The sequence below is a fragment of the Impatiens glandulifera genome, chromosome 4, assembly GCF_907164915.1.
Source record: "Impatiens glandulifera chromosome 4, dImpGla2.1, whole genome shotgun sequence".
Lineage (NCBI taxonomy): Eukaryota > Viridiplantae > Streptophyta > Magnoliopsida > Ericales > Balsaminaceae > Impatiens > Impatiens glandulifera.
In genome coordinates, this window is record NC_061865.1 from 3,395,227 (window position 1) to 3,421,337 (window position 26,111).

Sequence of the window (26,111 nt, forward strand, 5' to 3'; positions counted from 1 at the left end):
TTTGAGATATAATGATAGTGCTTCTATGACTGATCATTTAAATGAGTTTTAGGGTGTTCTTGATCAGATGTCAGGCATGAGAATTAAGTTTGAAGATGATGTTCAAAGACTTTGGTTATTGACTACTCTACCCGATTCGTGGGAAACGTTTAAAGTTTCTCTTTGTAATTCTGTTGCTAATAGTGCAGTAACTCTACAGATGGCCAAAGGTGGCGTCATTAATGAGGAATTAAGAAGAAAATCACAAGGGTCTTCGATAAATTCAAATGTGTTGGTTACTGAAAATAGGGGGAGACAGGTGAACGGGGGTGGAAAAGACAATGCGAGACATAAAAGTCGAAGTAAGTCCAAATCCAAGTACAAGTCAGCTGAATGTTATCATTGCGGTAAAAGGGGGCACATTAAGAAAGACTACTTTAAGTTGAAACGCGAAATGAGCAGATCTAATCAAAATAAAGTTGCTGGTGAAGATCGTGTGTCAATAGCGACTTCAAATGATCTTGTAACTGTCCACGATGAGAATACAATTAACCTTGTATGTAATGAGTCGAGTTGGGTGTTTGACACCGGAGCTTCCTTGCATGTTACGCCAAGGAAAGACTATTTTACGTCTTATACTTCAAGTGATTTTGGAGTATTAAAGATTGATAACGACGACTTAAGTAAGATTATTGGTATTGGTGACGTTTGCTTGGATTCTGGTAATGGGTCAGAATTATTACTTAAGGATGTTCGACATGCTCCAGGTATTAGGCTGAATTTGATATCAATTGGAAAACTTGATGATGATGGTTTCACGAGTAGTTTTAGTTATGGAAAATAGAAACTTTCTAAAGGTAACGTGATTATAGCTTGAGGAGAGAAATATTCTAATTTATATTTGATGCAAACTTCGATATGCAAGGATAGTGTGAATGTTGTACAGAGTAAAAATGCTTCTAAATTATGACATAGAAGACTTGGTCACATCAGTGAAAAGGGATTGAATCTATTGGTTAAGAAAAATGTTATTTCTGGTTTGAGTAAGACCGATTTGGAGAAATGTTCTCATTGTGTTGCTGGAAAACAAACTAGAGTATCGTTCAAGCATAATCTTCCTTCAAGAAAGTCAAAAGTCTTAGAGCTGGTGCATTCAAACGTTTGTGGTCCTTTAAAGGTACGAACTATTAGTGGTGCTCTTTATTTTGTAACGTTTATTGATGATCATTCCAGGAAATTTTGGGTATATGTTTTGAAGTCTAAAGATGAGGTTTTAGACAAGTTCAAAGAGTTCCATGCTCTTGTTGAAAGAGAGACTGGGAAGAAGATCAAGTGCATTCGTAGTGATAATGGTGGTGAATATTGTGGTACATTTGATGCATACTGCAGACAACAAGTGATCAAACATCAGAAAACACCTCCAAAGACTCCTCAGTTAAATGGTCCTGCAAAAAGGATGAACAAAACAATTGTTGAGAGGATTAGATGTTTGCTTTCAGAAACAAAGTTATCTCAAACGTTTTGGGGGTGAAACATTACTCACAGTAGTACATGTTATTAATTTGAGTCCTACAGTCGCTTTGGACGGTGAAGTTCCAAATAAGGTATGGACTCGTAAAAATATTTTGTATGATCATTTACGAGTATTTGGATGCAGGTGCTCTGTTCATATTCCAAAGGATGAAAGATTAAAGTTGGATGTGAAGAGTCAAGAATGCATTTTCTTGGGTTATGGACAAGATGAATTTGGTTACAGATTATACGATCCAGTTGCAAAGAAGCTTGTTAGAAGTCGTGATGTCATCTTTTATGAAGATGAGACTATTGAAAATATTGATAAAGCTAAAAATAGTGAGTTGAAGGAAAAAGGTGATTGGATAGATTCAGATCCAGTTCAATTATTTGAATCACCTAATTCAACAGAAAATCAGTTGCAACAAGATGATTCTCAAGATGAACATGACGTTCAAGTGGAGAATATTAGTAACGAGCAAGAAAAATTATCTACAATTCCATCTAGAAGATCAACAAGAGATAGACAACCTTCTACGAAATATTCTATTAATGAATATGTTTTAGTGACCGATGGGGGAGATCTAGAGTCATATGAAGAAGCTATGGATAGTGAATCCAAGCATAAATGGGTTGATGCTATGAAAGATGAGATGCAATCTCTACATGATAATCATACTTTTGAGTTGGTAGAATTACCAAAAGGAAAGAAAGCTTTAAAGAACATGTGGGTATACAGACTAAAGCAAGATGATCATACTTCAGCTCCACGATACAAAGCTCGTTTGGTTGTCAAAGGGTTTAGTCAAAGAAAGGGAATTGACTTTGACGAAATTTTCTCTCCTGTTGTTAAGATGACTTCAATCAGAACTATATTGAGTTTAGCAGCTAGTCATGATTTGGAAGTTGAACAGATGGACGTGAAGACGACCTTTCTTCACGGTGATTTAGAAGAAGAGAATTATATGGATCAACCTGATGGTTTTGAGGTCAAGGGTAAAGATAATTGTGTTTGCAAGTTGAATAAAAGTTTGTATGGATTGAAGCAGGCTCCACGAAAATGGTACAAGAAGTTTGAGTTATTTATGGAGCAACACGAATATAAAAAGACTACTTCCGACCATTGAGTGTTTGTGCAAAAATTCTCTCCTGATGATTTTGTTATTCTGTTACTTTATGTTGATGATACTTATTGTTGGTCAAAGTGCTACGAGAATTGATAGGTTGAAACAAGACCTAGGGAAATCCTTTGCAATGAAGGATCTTGGAGAAGCAAAACAAATTCTTGGAATTAGAATCAGTTGTGACAAAATGATGAAAAAGTTATGGTTGTCTCAAGAAAAATATATTGAGAAAGTGTTACAAAGATTCAATATGGAGAAAGCTAAAAATGTCGGCACACCTTTAGCGGCTCAATTTAAATTGAGCTCCGAATATAGTCCTTCAAATGATGATGAGAAGAAATATATGAATAATGTTCCCTATAGTTCAACTATTGGTAGTCTTATGTATGCTATGGTTAGCACGAGACCAGATTTAGCTTTATGTTGTTGGTACTGTCAGCATGTTTCTTTCAAATCCGGGAAAAGAACATTGGGAAGCGGTGAAGTGAATATTGAGATATCTTAGAGGCACATCAAGTATGAAACTTTGCCTTGGAAATGAGAATCCGAATTTAATAGTTGGCAGGTGATGCTGATTCAAGAAAATCCACTTCAGGCTATTTCTTGGTAATCGAGACTACAAAAGTGTGTTGCGTTGTCAACCGCGGAGGCTGAGCTTATTGCAGCAACGGAAGCTTGTAAGGAGCTGATTTGGGTTAAGAAGTTATTATTCGAACTTGACATTGTGCAAGAAAGGTATGTGCTTCTCTGTGATAGTCAAAGCGATATTTATCTAGCGAAAAATTCAACATTTCATTCTAGATCTAAACATATTGATGTGAGGTATCATTGGATACGGGATGCGTTAGATGAAAAATTGTTGATTTTAGAAAAGGTACATACAAACGATAATGGCGCCGATATGATGACTAAGGCACTACCACTAAGCAAGTTCAAGTTTTGTTGTTCAACCGCGGGGTTGATAACATCTTTCCCATAGTTGTGAGGGGAGAGTTTGTTGGGTTTTGTTTGGGCTCCCAACTATAAAAAATGCCCAATAGGGTTCAAGTTCACTTTTAATTCATTTCGCCACAGTCAACGCCTGAGGAAGCAAGCCGGTTTGAAGCAGCTTCGTTCTGAACCTTCTTTGCTCAGTCAAGCTTCCTTGTTAAGGGTATTATAGTATTTAAAGGGTTGTGTTATAACCTAATTTCTCTAGTATTTAACGAGCGGCAGCCGTCATTAAGAAGCAGAAGTCAAAAATTAAAAGAGAGGAAGAAAGAGAAAATCTTGTAGCAGATTTTCGCCTACAGCCATGCAGGTTCATCAAACTCACGACCGGAGATTCAAACGGAGTTTTTCTGGGGCTTAAAGGTTCTTCATAATTTAAGTTTTTATTTGACTTGTTTGGGACCAAAAAGTTGTATCTTTTTGGTTATGCCATTTTATCTTTCTGCGGTATTAAAAGGTTGTTATACCTTGTTTGTATTCCCGACTCTGATTTTAGTGAAGTTTGAACTGGACGTAAAGTCCCGTGGTTTTTACTCCTTGATTTAAGGAGGTTTTCCACGTAAAAATTCCGTGTATGCATTGTGTTATTTATTTCCACTTTTACTTGTGTTTTATTTGCTCCTATGTTTTTTAATTAAGTAGGCAATTGAATATACGTTTTTTCCCAACAGTTCCGTCGCGTTTCAGCCGTTCCGTCGCATTTCAGCTAACAAAGTGTTAGCTAATTCGCTGTTACGCAGTTGCACGTTTCTTCGGTTGCAGCGGGCTACGTGGGCGCTTCCTAGGCGTTGCAAAAGACTCCAAATACTATCAACCCTCGACAATGCAAAAGTAAGCGAGTTGTTGATTTAACATTTTCGTGACACATACGACTAATCATAATACAATATTTTTTTATGTAGAAATCATCCGTTAAAATTTCACCAATGAATCTAGAATGTTCACAAAACTTTTCCATATAAAATAAATTTCATCCCAACACTACACCCCGTTGAATAATTAGACATTTTGGTGAACCAAACAGACTAATCATTACTATACTTATATTTGATTATCGATGTTCAAAGACAATTCAACTCCGTTATAAATTTAATACACCATTATAGAAGAACTTATTAAAAGAAATAAGATCTCGAATATTATGATCTCCTTAATATTTAAAATATTTAATTTATCTTAACTAACTAGATTCCTAGAAATTTACAAATTATTTTATCTATTTTTACAATTACTCTTTTGGAAAATGAATAATCATATCTTTGAACATAATGACAACCCAATCTTAATAAAATTTTTAACTTATTTTACTTTTTCATTTAAAAGTTTAAATTCTATTTTAGTGAATAAAGTCCAATATTATAATTTATATATACTAATACTAACTCATATAGGGAAATTTGATGAGATAACACTGAAAAGATGTCCTTAATGGTAAAAAGTGTCCGCGTTAAAAAAAAAAAAGTAAAAATTGTTGGTGGCACTTTTATTTTTTTTGGACGAAAATGTTTCCGTTACGAGACGCAATCGGCATTCGCGAGACGAATTTTTTTTTTTTAAATAAAAAATCGTCTCGTAAATGCTGGTTGCGTTTTGCGAATGTTGGTAGCGTCTCGCGATTGTGAATGTTTCGTTCGTCAAAAATAAAAAAATAAATGTGCGTCTCATCAAATTTTCCCTCATACATTTTGATTTAGTACCCCTCATAAATCTAAGGAGGTAGGATGGTCATTCCCTGTGCGTCTAACCGGAGGAGTGCAATAGAACTGTTCTTCGTCATCGTCTCCAAGAACTTGTTTTCGGAAATGAAGAATTCAATTCTCTGCAATTTAATTTGGAGTATCTATGTACTGTTCGTAAGATGTTCGACGCAATGTCTAGGTAATCCAAATCTATTCATATCTATCTCTTCTTCTCTTTCAATTAAGCATTTCACATCTTCTCTTCTCTGCAATCACCATTACTTCAAATATATATACATATATTTCATCATATAACTGACAAACCGCATGTACAAATTCTGCTCTAATGGCGGATTCCGCTTATGTACATATATTTTGTTTTTAAACTTGATCGGTAGTAGTAGTAGTAAAAGAGTTCTTATGCTCTTTCCGAAACCCTCTAAATGTTCTACTTACTGAGTGAGGTAAGAAACTAGTCAAATTAGACCAGATTCTGTTCCAATAATCTCTCGCTTTTCCACGCAACACTAACCCTAAATTGCCTCCACAAGCCTCGCGACAATGGAGAAGAAGTCGTCGAATTGCAAATATAAGGCAACAAGTTGAAGAAGTAACGATGGAGATTAGGTAAAGTCCTTGGAAACAAATCCAGCTTAATCTACCAGCTTTGTTGTTTGAATTTAACATAGATGAACACTCTTTTGAAGGAGGAAACCATTTGTCTTCCATTTTCTTCAATTCCCCTTTCTCTGCCATGTTTAGAATTGCTTCTGAAAAGTGAGATGTCATCCAAGATCCTTTCTGAAACGCCTTCAAAGTTCAAACCAAAACATTTCAGACCCATATTAGCAAAAACAGAGGAAATATACTTTGATTTTGATGGTAATTATGAAATACTTACAAAACCAAATCCACCAAATCTGTCGGGAAGTTCAGTGGTTGCGTATCCACCACAGTATTCCGATAGAAAAGCTTTAGCATAAGGGAGCTCCAAGAATGCCCCGGTTATATTCCTGTTTTCGAATGCACTTCTGTAATCAAGTTCATAGCTTATGTTCTTGATGTTTTCATTTTTGAGCTTCATTACATTCACCAAGTAGTCTGTCATGAAAGACCCTTCATCACATCCAACTGTTGAGTTGTGTTCTTTCAACCATTCCACATCTGTTATGTCTGGCCTTAACTGATCAACTGTGAGTGCAGCCGATAGGATACTCGTGAAGGTGGCGTTTAAAGCCATCACCACGAAGAACCAAACCGCCAAGACAACCTTGGTATAACTCTTGTGAGTCTTCGATCCTAGTCAAAAGTCGTAACAGTTTTTGTTTATTTTGATGGATTTTAGGAGTGATTTGAATTGTTTTTCAGAGACTTACCATGAACATAGTAGATTGAACAGTATGTGAACCATAGTGCAGTCCCTAGCTGTTTATACCAAGGCCCTTCAAATTCTGGATTATCCCTATGTTCTAAAATCCAAACTATCATTACATTATAGAAAAATATAAAGCAGGTGGTTATCCAGAGTTTATTGCTGAATGTTTTGAAGAACAGCCATGGATCATATGTTCTTGGAGTAACCGGAGCTAGAATCGTCAAGTAAGATTCAGCAAACGGAAGGCTGAAATCCACTTTCTGTAATCTGTCTGATAATATAGTCACATCCCCGACCACAAGATCGAACACGTTGTTCGCGACTTGATCGACTAGTTCGTCGTATGTTCCTTCGTATGGGCAGAAAACATGAGGCGGGAATGGGACATGTTTTTGTTCGAGAATCTGAAGCGCATTTTGGAAAACGTCGATGCAGAAACCGGTTGGTTGGGATTCTCTGTTCGACATGTTAACCTTCACGTACTTATCGAAAACTGTTTTGGTTGGAATCCCGATCTTGATCGGGTTTGGAACTGTTGATTTTGTGCAATTGATCAAACCGGCTACTATCGTTAAGTTTTGTGGCCAACTCACTAAATCAGCCCATATGTCCATACTGTTGCTTCCGAGGTTGTTAAATGGTCTATCGGAGAAACCGGAGTTGGATGACCAAAAACCGAGCTCTTTGTATCGCTTTCCAACAACGTTGACAATGGAGAAAACGGGACGAGCTGAAAGCTCTCCCTTGTTAAAGTGAATGGTTCCACTTAAACCGGTGAAATTGCTCGATAAGATTTTATCGATTAGTTGACCGTTAGTGTCATTATGGTTAACCGTTGCATTCCCGACGAGATTAATGCTATCATAGGCTCTCAATGCATGGATCCCTGGCTCCGAAATGTCTTCATCAGGGTAAGTTAATCGAAAAGCCTTATTAAACTCCCGCCTAAACCGTTTTAATTCAAAAGTATTCTCGGGGTAATAGTTTTTAACTCCGAGAGCGCCTTCCATGTTCGAAATAAGAGACGCGTCAGCAGACTCTAGTAAGTCGGAGACGCTGCTAGACAAAAGCCAAGACGAGTCAAAATTCATTAGCCCCACTAATTTAGCTTCGTGGAAAAGTTGAGCCGCCATTTGTAGAGATAACCGGAGCGTGACAAAGATTCTTGGGGGCGCTTGATTGACCAACAGTTTTGCAAATTCACGTCTTATAAACTCTCTTGGATTTGACAAAGACGAGAATGTTGGGAGGATTAGATAATCAATTATATCGGAGTTTACGCGTCGGAGGTGATAGGATAAAGCGGCTAGGGCTCCTCCGTCGTTTCCGTATCGGTCGAGTTCGTAGATTAAGATAATTCTCCTCCATTGGAAGGAGTGGATAATGGAAGCGATGCATTGCGCTTCTGATGAAGCGCTTGTGGACATTCGGACGAGGAATGGCCATTGGATTGGCGATAAGATTGAACCGATTGATGAAGAAGCAAAGGATATAACGGGGATTCGAGCTTGGTTTCCAACTTCGGCAACTAAGGCGGTTTCTTCCCATGTCTCCATTCCAATTATGACATCCACTTTCGTGTCTTGAATAATCGCTTTAGCTGCAAAATTCAAACATTACGACTAACTCGTCTTCTAATATTTAAAAAATAATAACAAACGAAAACCCTTCATAATACTAATTGTTTTTCTATAGTTATTGTTCAAAATAAATAATTTTTTTAGATATTTTATAAAATAACACTCGAACTTTGAACACATTCTTATTAGTTTAACCTAATATTTTTATTTTTTTAAAGATGCAAATAAATTTTTTTATTTTTTTCATTTATTCCTACTCATTACACATTTTTTTTTTATCACATTCTGTATTCAATAATTTTGAACGTGTACACTTAAAGTTATGCTGTTATGAAGTTGTGTGAAAAATAAATATAAAATATATTTATTTTTCAAAATTTTAAAATATTTTCTTATATTAAACATATTTTTAATCACTTAGTTCAACCTAACAAATTAGAATTTCTAAATCTAAAAGGAAATATTTAATTTTAAAAAAATTGTTCAAAAACGTCTATAAAGAATTTCTTCAAAAACGTTTTTAAATATTATTTCATTTATATAAATTAACTAAAAAAATGTAAATGATACGTTAGAGGAAGTAGACAGACATTTTGTCAAACTTAACAAAAGTTCTTAAAACTAAAATTAAAATTTGATATATTGAATTATATCTTATAATTTAAGATTGACGTTTTAACTTAAAATAACAATTAAACTATTGATTTTTTCAAACAATTTAATCAAATTATGAATCAAATAGCAATTTGGCCATTAGTTATTTTAAACATTTTTTTGGTCAAATTATAAAACTCAATTTTATTATAGTAGATAGAATAACTGCTTTAGTTAACTAATATTCAAGCTTAACTTAACTTAGTAAACAACAATATCTCTTAACACTTCAATATTCAATAACCAATAGTACAAGCATTTAATTTTTGAAATAATAAATGTACATATATTCAACTATCAATAATTTTATTATAGATATTCTTTTAAGAAAAAAAAAAGATCCCTTGAACCTCTTAATTAACTTAAAAAATATATAGAAAAACCTAAATTTCCATGGCAGTTTTTCATGAACTTATTACCCAAAAAATGCATGAAATGATGATGATAATAATAAAGTTTAAGATAATGAGAAAAATGGTTAATTAATTACCGGCCTGAGCAGCTTGAAGGGGGTTATCAGCTATGATAAAACGAAGAGAAATAGAATTATTGAATTGTTGAGTGGTTGCGATTTTCATGGCGATTTTAGTCTCCTTTCCAATACGAGAATCGACATTGATAACCACTCCTATATTAGTTGAAGAAGAAGAAGACACTACCAATACTATTATTGTTAATATTATCAAATGGAGCCATGGACCCATTCTTTTTTTAAGCCCCTTTTACATGAATATGATTGTTAGTTATTTCATGATCTCTTTCTATGTATATATATAGAAATATATTAGATTGCTTGAGAAAGTGTATTAACCAGAATGAATTGGACTTTATCAATCTTGATTATTGAATTCATTGATATTGTAGAATGAGACAAATGAAGCTTCTAGGAACTTATGGGCGGTATTAGTAGGAGAGATTTTTAATATGGTTCAGAACAAATTTATATCAATTTATAAATCCTCTATTTTCTTTTATTTCAAAATTGCATACACTAAAAAAAATTAGTTTTGGATGGAACATAATTAAGAAACTAAAAATTAAAAGTTTTAGATTTGATTTTCACATTAGAAGGAGTCTGATCTAGAAAATCTATAAAATTTCAGTATAACGATATTATTGTGACGTATTATATTCATTCTAGAAAATCGGTAGAGTAGGTCAAAGAATTATTTGTGCTTTTTAAGGATCAACGAGTTCGATAATTTGTTGGGAATCGTTCTTCTTAAGAATCGATAAGCTCGATAATCTATTGGGAAACGTTTTTTTAAATGTTTTATTATTGTGTGTTTAAACGATTTTATAGTTTTTAATGGGCATAAAAAAAAGTTGTAAATATTTGAATTTTAAATTAATTAAGTTTGTATAAGGTTAATTTGATTCTATCTTTAAAAATTATAAATTTGGAGAGTGAAAAATAAGTATATAGAATTTATTATGGTAGAGTATAAATTAATTATTAAAAAAAAATTGGATCAAATATGTTTAAGATAAATTTTAATTTATGGCCTTTTTATTTATTTATTTATAATTATTATTTATTTTAGTGGAAATTTGCTGTTATAATTCTTCAATTTTGATTTCAATAATAATAATTATAAATAAAGACATTTCTTTTTAATGATTCTTCTAGTCTAACTATACTTTTGATTGTTGTTATTTGTATAATATAGAGTGATTTTTTAGTGATAAAAAAAAAAAAAATTATGATTGATTTTTTTTTTTTGAAATATAACGATTATTTTTAGTAAAAATATTTAAAGGATATTAATATATAAATAAAATATTAAATTTAGTTTTAAAATTTTTTAAATTAAATTAAAGAAATTAAAGTATTAAGGATAATAAGAGATTTGTAAATTATAAAGAATAAGATTCATTAATTTTATATTCATCAGTCAAACATCATAACTTTGTGCAGAAATATTATTTTTGGGAAACCTCTATAAATTCTCAACGCTATATGCTTTATCTTTATTGATTAAATATTGAAGTTGACAAAATGATTTAATTAATTATTGAAGATTTCTACGTCATATAATTAATACTCAACACTACAATTCAAACATCCTAGTTAAATATTAAAATCGAGTTGGATGTAACATGAAACTTTGGTTTCATTTATATGGATATTACCAAAATAGTTTATAAAATAATAATTCATTTATCAAAATCATGTCTCAAGAGTCTAGATTTACCCTTTTCATTTGTTTTATTTCCTTGATCCTAATCATTATTGTTTTTATAAAATATAAATTTAGAATTTTCAACTGATAATTAAAAGAATTTATTTTATTTTTAATAAAAACTTTATTCTTTTGGTAGAAAAAAAAAACTAAATAATGACTATGACATAAAATAAATTGTTTCTAAATAATTAAAAAAATATTTCATTTCATTGTTTAATTTGAGTCAACTTGTCTAATATATAATATACATGTTTACAAGTATATTTCAAGTTTTGTGATAAAGTTAAAAATTCTAAATTTAAAAAAGAAAAAAAAAAATATTTATCATATGTCTCTATCTCTTGTTGATTACCTAATCAACAAGGCTTCCGACTAGTATAATTATAATTATTATTTTACATAATGTTCATTTTCTAGGGTAAATCAAGACAATCAAATAAAAAGAAAATGTTTGAATAATAGGAGATCATCCTAAACCAAAAAGTGGTTATGAAACTCTTTAGGAATATAATGATCTTGATTTTTTATAATGTTTTTATATAATATAGAGAGTAATATATTAAATATTTATATTATTATAAAAAAAATAACTTAAAATTCTTATACAATAAAAGTTTAATAAATATATTATCCTAACTTTTTTAGGAAATTAAAAAACTCCTTAAAGTAATATTCAAACCCCTCTTTTGATACCCCACCAAGGTAGCCCGGTGGTAAGAATCGGCTTAAGAGACCAAAAGGTCACGGATTCGATTCCATCTGAAAGCGATGTGGAGGTGTCATGCTAATTCTCCTTTAATTACTTTAATGTATATGTACTTAACTTAAAAGAACCTTTTTAATGTATATGTACTTAACTTAAAAGAACATTTTTAATGTATATGTACTTAACTTAAAAGAACTTTTTTATCACACTTAATAAAGTGAGTAGAATTTTATTCTCGGTAGGCAAATAAGAGAGGATACAAAAAAAATTAAATGAACTTAAATAGATATAAAATTAAAATAATATTTATATTTTAATATTATATGTATTTAAATTATTATTTATATATATTTATACATTCAAATTATTATTTTATATAATATAATATATAAATATAATCTTAATGATGATAATAAATACTTATTCAATATTAAATAATATTATTATATGTTGTTATTAATTAGTTATAGTATTATTATAGTTAAAATTTAAATTAATTAGTATTGAATAAGTTAATATTTATTATATAAATAATAATAAAATATATTTGTTATTCATATCCTTCCATCATGGTTATCATTTCTCTCATCAAATTCGTCTCCTTTGCAATAGATGAGATAAGATAGTATTATCAAATTTGAGATTATTTTTTATTTTATTAATAAAGAACTTTTGAAATTTATTTTCATCTACCGTTTTCCTCTTAATTATTATTTAATAGAATTTTTTCTGTATTATTTACCAATTTTCGAGCAAAGATAAAATTAATTGTTGTTCAGAATTCTGAGTATAGATTCTTTCGACACCGCTCAATTGAGTTGTTCGACTTGTTCTATTTAATCACTTATTGTTATTGAATTCAATGAGTTCGATTTTAGAGTTACCCTAAATAAATTTAAATTGTATAATTTTCTTTATACTTTTAATCTTTACAAATTTGAATTATTTAACTTTTAGAATTTTAAAAAATGAAAGAAATTAAATTATTAAGCTTAATAAGAGATTTGTAAATTTTAAAGAAAAAGCTCCATTAATTTTATTTTCATCCGTCAAACATCATAACTTAGATATATAGAAATATTATTTATGGAACCGTTCAATACTAGAAAAATATATAAATTCCCAATGATTTATCTTATAATTTGTTTCCAAACATATTGATTAAATATTGAAGTTGACAAAAGGATTTAATTATTGAAGAATTTTCTATGTTACGTACGTAATAAAGTTACTTGATACTCACTCTATAATTCAACATCCTAGTCAAAGGTTAAAAATTGGAACTTTAGTTTCATTTATAATCGATATTACAAAAATCACTTATAACATAAAAAAATTTAATTATAAGAATAAATCACAATGATATGAAAATAAATTAATCACAAGGATACTTGCATTTTTAATTTTATGAAAATGCTAAATTAGAAATGACCTAACTATAATAACTAACTTTATGTTGGTTATATATAATGGTAATAGTCCCCATTTGAAGTATAGACAATTCTCATTTGCGTCCCCATCAACAGAGAGAAACTTATTGACGTACTTATCAAATAAAAGAACCATTTCATATAAAAAAAAGTTTAAAGAAAGAGATTAAAAAAATATTCAATCCATGTAAAGTCTAAAAAAAAATTCATGATTCATCAAATTAATCTATGTTTCTGTCGCATAAAAATTTAATTTCTCACACATTAAATTGGGATCTAATTAGGATAATTCTAACATGATTAATTTACAAGAAATTGTTATCATTCATCACACTTTATTTTCTCATACAAGCGAGCCATCAGATTCGGTATCAATATTTGTATACACCATTTTAAAACTTTTTATCCAGTGTAATCAACCTAAGTAATTTTTTTTGATAGGTAAAAGAAGTACATAGTAAGCTTATTTGGAAATATTAGTTAAAATTATTAATATATACATAATTAAAGTATATTTCAAACATCATTTTATTTAAATCAATATTAAAATAAAATATTTAAAAAGATTATTTTAAAATAATTTTTTTTTCAAACCTAGTCAATTCATAATGGACGTTTTCAAATTGACAAGAATTTGTTTCTAACTAATTAAATTAAAACGTGTCATTGAAATATTGGCTAGGTCACCTTGACTTTTATTTAATTTAAGTTGGTCTAATAATATTAGATGCTTAATCAGCAAGTATTATTTGCCTCTCTCACTTTGATAGTTATAAATTTTAAATTTAATATATATATATATATATATATTATTTAAATGTCTCTATCTTGTTGATTAGCCAAGGCTACCGAATCCAAAATATTATTTTTGGCAAATCAAATTATCAAATAAAAAAAATGTTTGAAGAGATCATCCTAGTTTAATATTGTTTTTTATTGGGATTTTTTTGGAATTTTACTTAACATAAAAAAAATATTTATCACATAACTAGCATTCTATTCATTAAATTACTTATTTTATTTGTTAAAATATTAAAATATCATTATTATATTTTTTTTATTAAATTTTAAATAAAAAAACATTTTAATAATTAAACTAACTAAAAATCTATATAACTTTTTTTTTTATCAAATAAGATTTTCTAAACAAAATTCTACAATAACCGAGATCAAACAAGCTCTAAGCCCAAAAGTGGTTATGAAACTCTTTATGAATATAATGATATTGATTTGTTATAATTAAGGATCAAGAGATTCTTTTCAGAATTTTTTTTTATATAAAAATCATTTAATACAAGAGCTTATTTACAAAAACATAGTTTAAGAGGATCAATATTTTTAGTGTAGATGTGTGGAATTCTTTATGTAATGATCATGAGTTTTTGCCTCACTTTGTGCGTATGAAAAAATGTTATGAACAATGGATCTATACGAGAGTTGGATATGATTTTTATCTCGAATTTTTATAATATGAATAATACTTACAAACTGATAAAATATTTGTGTTAATAACATCTGATTGTGCTGGTGATTTTTTTTCGAGTTCTTATTCTTTCCCTACTTAGCAGTAAAAGAGGCGAAATTATCGAATTTAATATTTTGTTTAATAAAGTGTTACTGAAACTAATATTCCATATATATGGAGTCCCTCTTGCCTATATTATATAATTTGTTTTGTTTCTCACTATTTCGACAATATATGTAAATATTTTATTATTATTTGGCATGATCTTCTTCGATGTTGTTACCAATTTTCGGCTAAGGATAATTTTAAGTGTCGCCTAGAATATTTGATAGAGATATTTCCGACATCGTTTTACTGGTTTGTTTAGATTACACTACTTCAATATTCATTATTCACAAAATTTTTGGAGTGACCATTAACAAATCGTATAATTGTTGGATTTTTTCATTGGTATTTTGTCTACAATTTAATATCTAAATATTAATTGTTTATTTTGATTTTGTAGATATTATTTATTAATTTATTTATTATATGTCAATTTTAATTGAATTTAATAATAACTAATTATTCAACAAGGCTCTTCTTTTCATCCTCTCTCTCCCAAGTCTTGAAACTTAATAAGTCACAGTTTAGAAAATTTTGTAAAGTATATATATATTATCTTGAAATTATTAAATTCATTTAAGACGTTTTAAATAAAAATATGAGTGATTTTTTTCTTCTTTTAAACACCACTCAATAATAAATAAAATATTATTAAAGAAAAAAAAATGTATTTAAATAATGTATAAAATTACCGTAACAATGTAGCTCAGTGATAAGAGTCGGTTTAAGAAAGCATGGTGCATGATGGAGTGTTTAGTTCTACTTTAATTAAAAATAAAACAAAATAACATATAAGATTATTGTTTTTAATATATAATATAGTATGAGATTGATTTTGCAGAAGAAATTGTTATTTTGAAAAATTAAAATAAAATCAAACTAAAAAGTTTGATTTCGAAAATTTATTAATATTTAATTTTTAATATAAACCACTTACATTATCTATATATATAAATTTAAAAAAAAAAGGAATGATTTAATTTTTTTTTAATTAATCTTTAAAATATTTACAAGTATCCAAATTTTAGGATGAGTGGTTAGTAGTCACACAATTTCATGTATATGTATTCTACCAATGAGCCACAATTTTATAAGGGAAAAAAGCTCACTTAGACGTATGTACTTGTACAACTAGTTCACTTAAACGTATGTACTAATAAAAGGCTATTTAAACGTACGTACTATCAAAAATTGACTCATTTAGCCTCTTTTAGTAACCATAGTTAACTTTTATTTTTAAATTTATATATTTATTAATTAAATATTAATATATTTTCTCTCTTCCCTTTTCATTTATTATTTTATTTATTACTAATAAATGAACCTTCTATTTTTTTTATTTATAATTTATTATTATTTCTATAAATATGAGTATTTATGATTGATTATTTTAATTTTATTTTATATATATGAACATTCATCATTAATTATTTTAACTCTATATTTTTTCTTCTTTTTTTTATATATTTTTTTATATTCACATTAATTATTTTAAAATTGTTTAATCCCAATAATTGAATATAACAATGAAAATTCTTTCAACGATAAAAATCTTTCAACACAAAAATAAATTAAGTAAAAATTAAGAATTGAATAATAATAAAAATTCATTCATCAAACACCAAAAGAGTAATAATCAAATACTAGACAAAACAATTTATTATTACTAATATGAGTCGTGAATAAAAATTAAAAAATTATTAATTTCATTCTTATTTATATTAAACTAAATAAGAAAAAACTTTTTTTCATTTTTATTATATTAAATTAAATAAGAAAAAATCCTTCAAAAAATATTACAGTAAAACATAAAATTCATAAATAAGTTGTTAAATTTAAAAAAAAAAATGAGAATTTAAGAAATATAAGAAATAAAAACTAATAAAAAAGAAGATGAAATGTAAAAGAAAAATTAATATTAAAATAATAAAATATTTAAGAATAAAATAAATTACCTAATTTAATTAATGAAAAAGAAGGAGAGAGAAAATATATTAATATTTAATTAATAAATATATAAATTTAAAAATAAAAGTTAACCATGGTTATTAAAAAGGCTAAATGAGCCAATTTTTGATAGTACATATGTTTAAATGACTTTTTATTAGTATATACGTCTAAGTGAGCTAGTTGTACAAGTATATACGTCTAAGTGAGCTTTTTTCCTATTACAATTATTCTGATCTATCATCGTAACCTTAAATATAAGGTCTTTAGAAAAAGAAAGATTTTAAATAAACAGCTAGGCCATGTTTTGGGTAGCCCATTTGCTTTTTTATTTTATGTTAATTAGATTATTTAAATAACTCAAATAAAACTTATTATATTATAAAGTTATTTTTGTTTGAACAAAAATCTTATTCTTATTAAAAAAAATACATAAAACTTTATTTTTTTAAGACAAATAAATTAGATTTATTTTACAATAATGATTTCATTAACTTCCTAACTTAATAATAATAATAATAATAACTTATTTGAATAAAATTAAAATGCTAAATGCAGTCATTTTAAATTTAAATATATAATTAAAAAAAATATTCAGGAAATTTCATAATCCATTTATACTTACATTCATTTTTGTGTGATAAGAAAAAGGAAATTATAGTTTGGTTGTCAATTTGAGTATTTTGTGGAATTTCAAGGGTAATTTTGAATATTTTAGTTGATTACCTCAGGAAACGAATATGGGATGCAAAATTGTAAGAATCAAATCGAACTAAGCCTATTAAATTGTTATAAACCGAATTAATCGAGTTTTTGTTATTTCATAATTTTCTGTATGAATTTTGATGGTTTAATAACAAACCATATAAAACGTGATTGATATTCTTTTATTTTACTTTTACAATGTAAGCTTTAGAGTATAAATATTTTATTTATAATAATGTTTAATAATTAATATTTTTTTAAGAAATTAATTCTCATTAACTTTAATGAAGTTCTATATCAATATTAATTTGTAAATAATATAAAATTAATATTTATAAAACTAAAATAAACAATTATGATGTAAATACTAAATTAGATAAACCATTTATTTAGGGAATACTCTTTTATAATACAAATCTGGAGGATGTATGCTGCAAACATAAAAATCATTAACTTTCTAGGAATATGGGAAAAAATCCAAGAGTAGATGAAAAATAAAACAAAAGGAAGATCATTATATGTAAGTATGTTGAAATGCTACTTTGGAACAGTAATCTACAATATCTGGAAAGAAAGAAATTCAAGAACTCACAGTGGAAAAAGTAGAATTGCTGAAGATATTTGGAGAGATATAACTTCAGATAGAAATGCACTCATTCAATTCTAGAGAGGAATCGAAATTAATGAAGAGAATAGAAAGCTCTACCAGATATGAGATATTTCGTTTGAGAATGTCACAAGTAGAATAAAAGTAAAAACGCTATAAGCGCTAATTGATTGTTGTTGTTGACTGTAATTCAATTATTGTTTCATTGTCAAATCTAGAAATTGTCTAGATCTGATCTTAAATTTTTGTATTTTTTTCTCTTTTGAGTTTTTTTTAATGAAATGGCACTAAACTGTTTTCAAAAAAAAAATACATTTGAGTTGTTGAACAATGAGTATTGAAGTAGAACCAGAAAAGTTGAACAAATTAATAAAATAGTCGGAGAACTTTATCATGTATTATGAGCGATAATTAAAATTATCATAAATACATGATTAGACAAACAACACCAAAAAAGTAATATCAAATAATAATGAATAAAATCTATTAAAATACTTGATTAGTGATGAGCTTCCTTTGAAAATATTTCTTTTAAGAAAATGAAAAATAATTCAAAATCAGATTAATTTGTATCATTTGGTGTAAGAAAAGATCCACACAAATTTGAAAATTGATCATCAATACTATTAAATGTTATAAACATCAAACAAACTCATCAAATGATTGTGAGTGTTGATGAGATTACAAAATTTTGAGAGGACTAAACAAGGTGATGGTAAATCGAACAAAACGCAACACGAAATGTGTATATATAAAAAGTAAATAAGCCACCGAACACACTTGCTAATCATTGTCGTGGTATTATCCTTGCCTCCATTCGGCCAAACCTATTTTCACCACCCTATTGGCCGTTTTTCCGATGACTGGATCACCTCGACTTCTTGGGTATGTACAATAATCATCCATTTATATATATTTAAAGTCGAACCCGAGTTTTAGACTAAAAGTATTGAAAATTATAAATTATTATTTTATTAAATGGGATAATGGGGGTGTGTTGTTGCTCTATCCCGTGGGGTTGCTGACTTATTTAGGACGGATGTATATAGTAAAATATTTTTGCCTAATTATTAGTATATATCAAATGTTTCATTAATGCCAATTTTTAGTTAAATAAATGGTTAGATAGATCAATTAAGAATGACATTTGATTTAAGTGCATATATTATTTTGTGATAATTATAATTATATTTAAAAATTTGTTAAATAATTTGTTTACACCTCAAATTGTTATTTGAGTTTCAAATTTTGTTTGTTTATATTAAATTTGGCTCGAATTTTGATTTATGTCCTATGAGGCTCAAATTATTATATTTTTAACCATATCATGTTTTCTCCTAAAGAAGCGTTTCTTCTTAGAAGCATTATTGTAATTATTTTTCTTAATTAATTTATCATATTAATAATTTTATCTCTTTTCTATTTATTTTAATTATTTCTATACATTTTTAAGGCATTTAAATTGCATTCAGAAGTTTGAAATTCATATATTTCAAAAAAATATTCAATTAAAAACACAAATACTTTCAAATAGATAAATCTTACACAAATTTACATCGTATTAAATTTTTTATATAAAAATAAATATTGAATTTATCTCTCTTTGAAAGTTTTAAAAATATTTTCTCGTGTCACATATTTTTAGTCACCAACAAAATAAATGCCCAACCAAAAAAAAAATAGTCTAGGTCAATAATAAATAATGGACCCGGGATAGGTGGAGATAGTCAGATATATATATACAAGTTAATGTTTAACTTTTTCTTTTATTTTATTAAAATGTAAAATAATAATAATAATAATAATTCGTTCTTATATATACTCATTTAATGTCATACACCTAACATTAAAAGTATTTCTTTTATAAATAATACAAATATAAATCATATTATTAAGCAATAAAAAAAAAAAGACAAAGCATACTACCAAATACACAGGAAATACACAAGAATTAACAATTTAAAGAAATAATAATAAAAAATAAAATAAATGTTCACCAAAAAGAACATAAAAAAAAATATAACTTATATTTATATAAAAAGTCAGATAAATATTTAATTTAATTTATTATAAATTAATTTAATTAAATAAATATTAATAATAAATATTTGTATGACATCTATAACAAAAAAATGGTGTTCACTATATATTAATTGATTTATTTATTTTAAAAAAAATTACCCGTCATCTTATAAAAAATCCTAAAAAGAATAAATAAATCATGAGTTTATGAATTAGAGCAAAACAAACTTTTGTTCTAATTTTCAAATAACGGTATAACAAAACAAATAAACATACAACACTTAGTTTATAATCTCGCCTATAAACATACTAAATTGTATGATTTCATCTTAATTCATGCTCCATTTCGACATAAAAACTGATTTTGCTCATTCTCCGAGATTCTCTTCCAAATACGAGTGAGTGAGTGAGTTACAATCAACCGTAATACTCTTCCATACATCCTCAACATCACATCGCACCCTCGAAAATGCTCTTGAATTTCTTTCCGTCCATGCATGATAAACAATAGATGCAAACCCACATTTAAACAAATCCGAGCGGAATTGATTACCTCTTGCTTTCATAATAGCAACCTTGATGTCTATCCATTCCAAAGGGAAATATGCCAATTCCATTGCTTTTGAAAACTTTTTCCACAACTCAAGAGTAAACGAGCATCAACTGAATAAATCAACTGAATCAGTAATTTTGTCTCCTCATTCCCTTCACAAAGTAGGCAATTAAAATCTGGTTTATCCATAAACATTTTGATGTGATCCCTAGTTGAGAGTTTTTCTTTAAACAACAACTACAACATGATCACGTGATGAATTGGTGTCTCGGGATAATTTTAGAAGACCAAATCTTCTATCATGAATCGACTCCCAAACTAGCTTTGTATTAAATTTCCCATCATTCTCAACACTACAAACACGGGTATCAATACTATCATCAAAATGCAAAGTAATCTCCTCTTCTAGCCTAGTGGCAACAAGAGGTGGATATCCCCTAGGCCTCCATGAGGTCCTGGGTTCGAGCCCGTCAGGCGGCAAGTTCTGCGCCTGGTTAATTGGTTAAGTATGTTTGCGGGCTATGTACTTAACTCGCGGGGATTAGTCGCACTCCATAGGAGCAGCAAAACTCAGCGTTCTCAAAAAAAAAATGCAAAGTATGCAAAATGTGAATGAAATTGAGAACTCTTTCTATTATAATCTTTCAATTCAAAATTTTATTATAAAACTCAAAATATACAGCTACTTTCACATTTTGAAAAGTAAAAATATTTCATTTCACACCAACATTTTAACTTTTTAAATAATATCTATATATTTATTAATTTTAAAAATTCTAACCCCTTCTAATTTACCTCTTTTTAAATAATATCTATATATTTATTAATTTTAAAAATTCTAACCCCTTCTAATTTACCTATTTACAATAATGATGAAACACATATTTAAGGTAATTTTGAGTGATGGTTGGAGTAGTCTAAACCAAACAAGATTTCGGATACGCTAAAGTAAAGATTATTTTAATTATATTAGAGTTTACTCAAAGGATAAATTATTATTAAAATAAGACTTACAATAAGAAGAATAAAACAATGGAAATGATATGAAAGGTCTTTTGTAGGGATTTAATATATATATATATATATATATATATATATATATATATATATATATATATATATATATATATATATATATATATATATATATTATTTTTTTAAGACGAAATTTTGTTCATTATTATTATGAATTATAAATCTTTATTATAAAAAATTAAAAAGTAATATTAATATTTTTTTTAGATAATATATTTTAACATTTTAGTTGATAAATTGAATTAAATATATAATTAATAACATAATAAATTTATTTTTAATCGTTTAAACAAAATACAAAAATAACATTTTAACAGCTTATCCTACATCTAAAATAATTGAACATGATTATAATAAAATAATTGGATTAGCATATTTGAGAGGTTTGTTATTTATTGATTGGATTTTTTATAATTAGTTGAATTATTATTATAATAATTTTTTATTTAAATTTTAAAACTTAAAAATAAATATTTTGTTCATTTTATTATGTAATTAAGTAATTGAATTATTGGAAAAAAATAGAAATTATGACAAATAAATATTTAATAAAGAAATCTTAAAATCCTATTATTTAAATAATCTCAATAATCTATTATCATCATCATTGCAATCCATTTATTAATTAAAATAATTTACCTTATTTTATTTTTAAAATTTATTTCTCTTAATATGAATAACCTTTAATTTTTTTACATAAATAACCATTTAAAAATAATTTTAGCTAGCTTGACCAAAAAATTTACGTAACCTCTAAACTTATTTAAATAACCATAATCCAAACAAGAACTAATCATGCACAACAAATAAACAAAAAATAACTAAATCATACGTTTTCAACTATAAATAAAGACAAAGAAAAATACTCTTAAATTAGGTTTTCTGTTTTTCACTTTTTTTTTATTGGGATTTATTCCATGCACAGCAGAAGACTATTATGACCTCTTTAAATTAAATACTTTCCAATTGGTTGTATAACTATTTATTCGAATTACTTTAGCAACACATCAAAAGAAGCTATGATCCTAAAACCGGATGCATTGCTTGGTTGAACGATTTTTAACAATACCATAACAAGATGTTACTCGAAGAACTCAACATAATTCCCAACCTTCATCCTCCTATCACGATTATTTACGCTGATTACTATAACGTTGCAATGCCACTTTTTCAATCCCCTAGCAAATATGGTAGCTAAAGAGTTTTTTTTTTTTTTTGCGGCGAGTTAATTTGGTATTAATTGTTGATGTGGGTGTTGATCAGGTTTCAAAGACAGGTGCTTGGCGCGTGTTGTGGGGGCGCAAGACAATACAACGTGAACCACATGGGACATTGCGGTTATCCTTCTTCGGAGCAGGCTTGTGATGACCCTAGTACATATATCATATGACTGAGGCTGCTTATAAAAGGATTTCCAAAGGGTTATTGGAAATTTACACGTTTCCTCTCATTCAATCCTCATGTGTTTCATCAGCTTAATTCATTGATGAATTTAATATCTAGCAATAATGATTTATATGATTATTGAACTCTTAATTATAAGCTATAGTGACTTTTACTTCTTTCACTTTACAATAATATATAATGTTAAGAAAAATTGTTCATTTTAGAATATTTCAGTTTAAATTAAGCTATGATGTTTTTAATATATGAAACATATAGTATTTTAGTGAAAACTATTTCCAATTTATCTGATTTTGCTTTAGAAGCTTATGTTTGTTTATTTATTTTATATTATTTATTTTTAATTTGAAAATAGTAAAATCTCCATAAAAAAAATCATTTTTTTTCTAAGTTTGAATCCATTCTTATTGACCAAATAAATCATTTTTTTTCTTTTTTAATTATAACTTTAAAATATTTGTAAATTTTTTTATAAAAAATTTAGAAGATCTTAAAAGAAAATAAAAGTTGCATGCCCCCAAACCCTATTCAACCTTTTTGGTTGTCACTAACTCTAACTTAGGACAATTTTATGAATGAAATTATCGTAATTTTTTTGAATTTGAACTAATTTATTTCCTTTCCTGATAAATCAAAAATCATGATAAAAAGATGACACAAACATTAAAGGATCAATAAATGCACAACTACCCAAGAACCCTTTATCTATCTATTTATCAATCCTTTATTTTAATTTTAATTTTACTCAATCTCTCAATAATTACTCATCATGTTATTCATAATGTATACAAATTTCTTCCTAATTGTTCTAATCATGATCATCTCCTCCTTATCTTCTTCCATAGGGAAGAATAATCCATTAAGTTATGACTCAATTTACAGCTTCGGAGATTCTCTAGCCGACACCGGCAACTTTCTTCTCTCCGGCGCTCTTACAAATCCGGTCATCGGAAAACTACCTTATGGCGAGACATTCTTCAAACGCCCCACCGGCCGGTGCTCCGACGGACGTCTCATCATTGATTTCATTGGTAATTAATTTTTAAGTACTATAACTAATCCAATAGAAAAAATGGTTTTAAGATATCAAAAGTTCACGGGTTCGATTTTCTTTAATTATGGTGACAGCGGAGGCAAGTGGGTTGGATTACATTCCTCCGTACCTAAGTGTGGCGGCGGGGATGGCAGCGCCATCGAAATTTGTTGCATCCAAACAGGGCGTTAACTTTGCAGTCGCCGGAGCAACCGCACTTGATTCAAAGTTTTTTTATGACAAAGGAATTGGACTTATTTTGTGGACTAACCAATCACTCTCTATTCAACTTGGTTGGTTTAACAATTACAAATCTACCCTTTGCTCCACCAAACAAGGTTAATTATTTTATATTAATGTGTTAGAAAATAAGTGACTACATCTAAGTAGACTTGAAATATAATATAAGAGTGAAATTTTATTTTTCAAGTCTAATCAAATGTTGTCACATGATATTCATGACACTAAATTTTTTGTTTCTATTATTATTCTTCCTTTACATATTCAAGGATAAAATTGTCATTTTTATTTTTTAAAATTTTTTTTTAGAATGTAGAAACTACTTCAAAAGATCGCTTTTTTTGGTGGGTGAGATTGGCGGCAATGATTACAACTACCCTTTTTTTCTCGGCCAATCAATTAAGGATCTTGAAGCTATAGTTCCTTTAGTTGTCGGCTCCATTGTTGCGGCGACCAAAGTGAGATGTTTTTCTTTTTTGTTTTTCTTAATGTTATGTGTCGTATGTTTCATTTTTATGTTTGTGTTTTATTATAGATGTTGATCGAGGAAGGAGCGACGGAGCTAATGGTGGCCGGAAATTTACCGATTGGATGTTCAACGGTGTACTTGACTCAATTTCAGAGTCGCAACGAAGAAGATTATGATCAAAATGGATGTCTTAAAGCTTATAATTCTTTCTCTCAATATCATAATTCTCTTCTTAAATCTTCTTTGGAGAAATTAAGGATTAAGTATCATTCCATGGCTAAAATTATTTATGCTGATTATTATGGTGCCTCTAAACCTTTCTCTCATAAGCCAAAACATTATGGTAAAGTATTTTTATTCAAATTCTTATTTAATCAAATATTAAAATACATTTTTTTATAATTATATTTGTTTGTTTGAAATTAGGGTTTGTGGATGGAGCACTAAAGGCTTGTTGTGGAGGAGGTGGTCCGTACAATTTTAATTTAACGGCTAGATGTGGTTTTAGTGGATCCAAAATTTGTAACAATCCATCGACCCATGTTAACTGGGATGGAGTTCACCTCACTGAATCAGCATATCGACAAATTGCATTGGGCCTCATTAATGGGTCGTACACTTCACCTCCCCTCTTGGACCATTCTGCTTAATTTTATAATAATTGGGTTTCACTAGGCCCATTTATATTAATCAAATTTTCATAGTAATTTCATTCTCAAACCGGATGTAATTGTGTTTTCATTGATTACTAATGAAACTAGCATGTATCTTATGCATTTCACGAGTAATAATATAAAAAATCGTGAAAAAAATATTACGATAAAATTTTTATGGGCGGGTCAACCCACAATCCGACCAAATATTCATTTACTCTCACATATATCCAAATTAAGCACAGTTCTCGACCACGCAATTCAGACACTTTAAAAATTAAGCATAATTATATATATAGATTAGTTAGTTAAAAAGTTGAACTTATATTATTAAAATGTCACGCGTTTATCAAATTTTGGGTTAAATTTTAAATATAAAGTGTTATTAGCTTAGTTGGTTAAAAGGTTATACTTGTTTTTGTTAGGTTGCAAGATCGAACCATACCAGTTTTAAGTTTATGAGACCCAAGTATACATTTACTCTCACATATATCCAAATTAACCACCGCTCTCGACCCGGCAATCCGGACACTTTAAAAATTAAGCATCATTATATATATATATATTTGATGTCCATTTATATTTTAAAGTTCAAATATTAAAAATAAAATTATTTATATAGTAAAATAAAATAATTAATTAAAAAGAAATGATTGGA

General features: G+C 28.0%; 2 protein-coding genes across 2 annotated transcripts; one reads left to right on the forward strand and one right to left on the reverse strand.

Annotated features, from left to right (window-relative positions):
- Window positions 1–3,206: 3,206 nt before the first annotated feature.
- LOC124933856 (glutamate receptor 2.7-like) lies at window positions 3,207–9,597 on the reverse strand. The gene is made up of 6 exons (XM_047474296.1): window positions 9,384–9,597; window positions 6,661–8,259; window positions 6,186–6,583; window positions 5,741–6,094; window positions 3,498–3,635; window positions 3,207–3,362 (listed from the first exon to the last, which is right to left on the reverse strand). Exons 1-6 carry the CDS (start codon window positions 9,595–9,597, stop codon window positions 3,207–3,209), a joined length of 2,859 nt encoding a protein of 952 aa, XP_047330252.1.
- Window positions 9,598–23,816: 14,219 nt separating this feature from the next.
- Window positions 23,817–25,551, forward strand: LOC124936765 (GDSL esterase/lipase At5g45910-like). The gene is made up of 5 exons (XM_047477288.1): window positions 23,817–24,089; window positions 24,187–24,429; window positions 24,641–24,789; window positions 24,867–25,143; window positions 25,227–25,551. The coding sequence occupies exons 1-5, from the start codon at window positions 23,828–23,830 to the stop codon at window positions 25,448–25,450; spliced, it is 1,155 nt and encodes a 384-aa protein (XP_047333244.1). The 5' UTR covers window positions 23,817–23,827; the 3' UTR covers window positions 25,451–25,551.
- The last annotated feature ends 560 nt before the right edge of the window (window positions 25,552–26,111 follow it).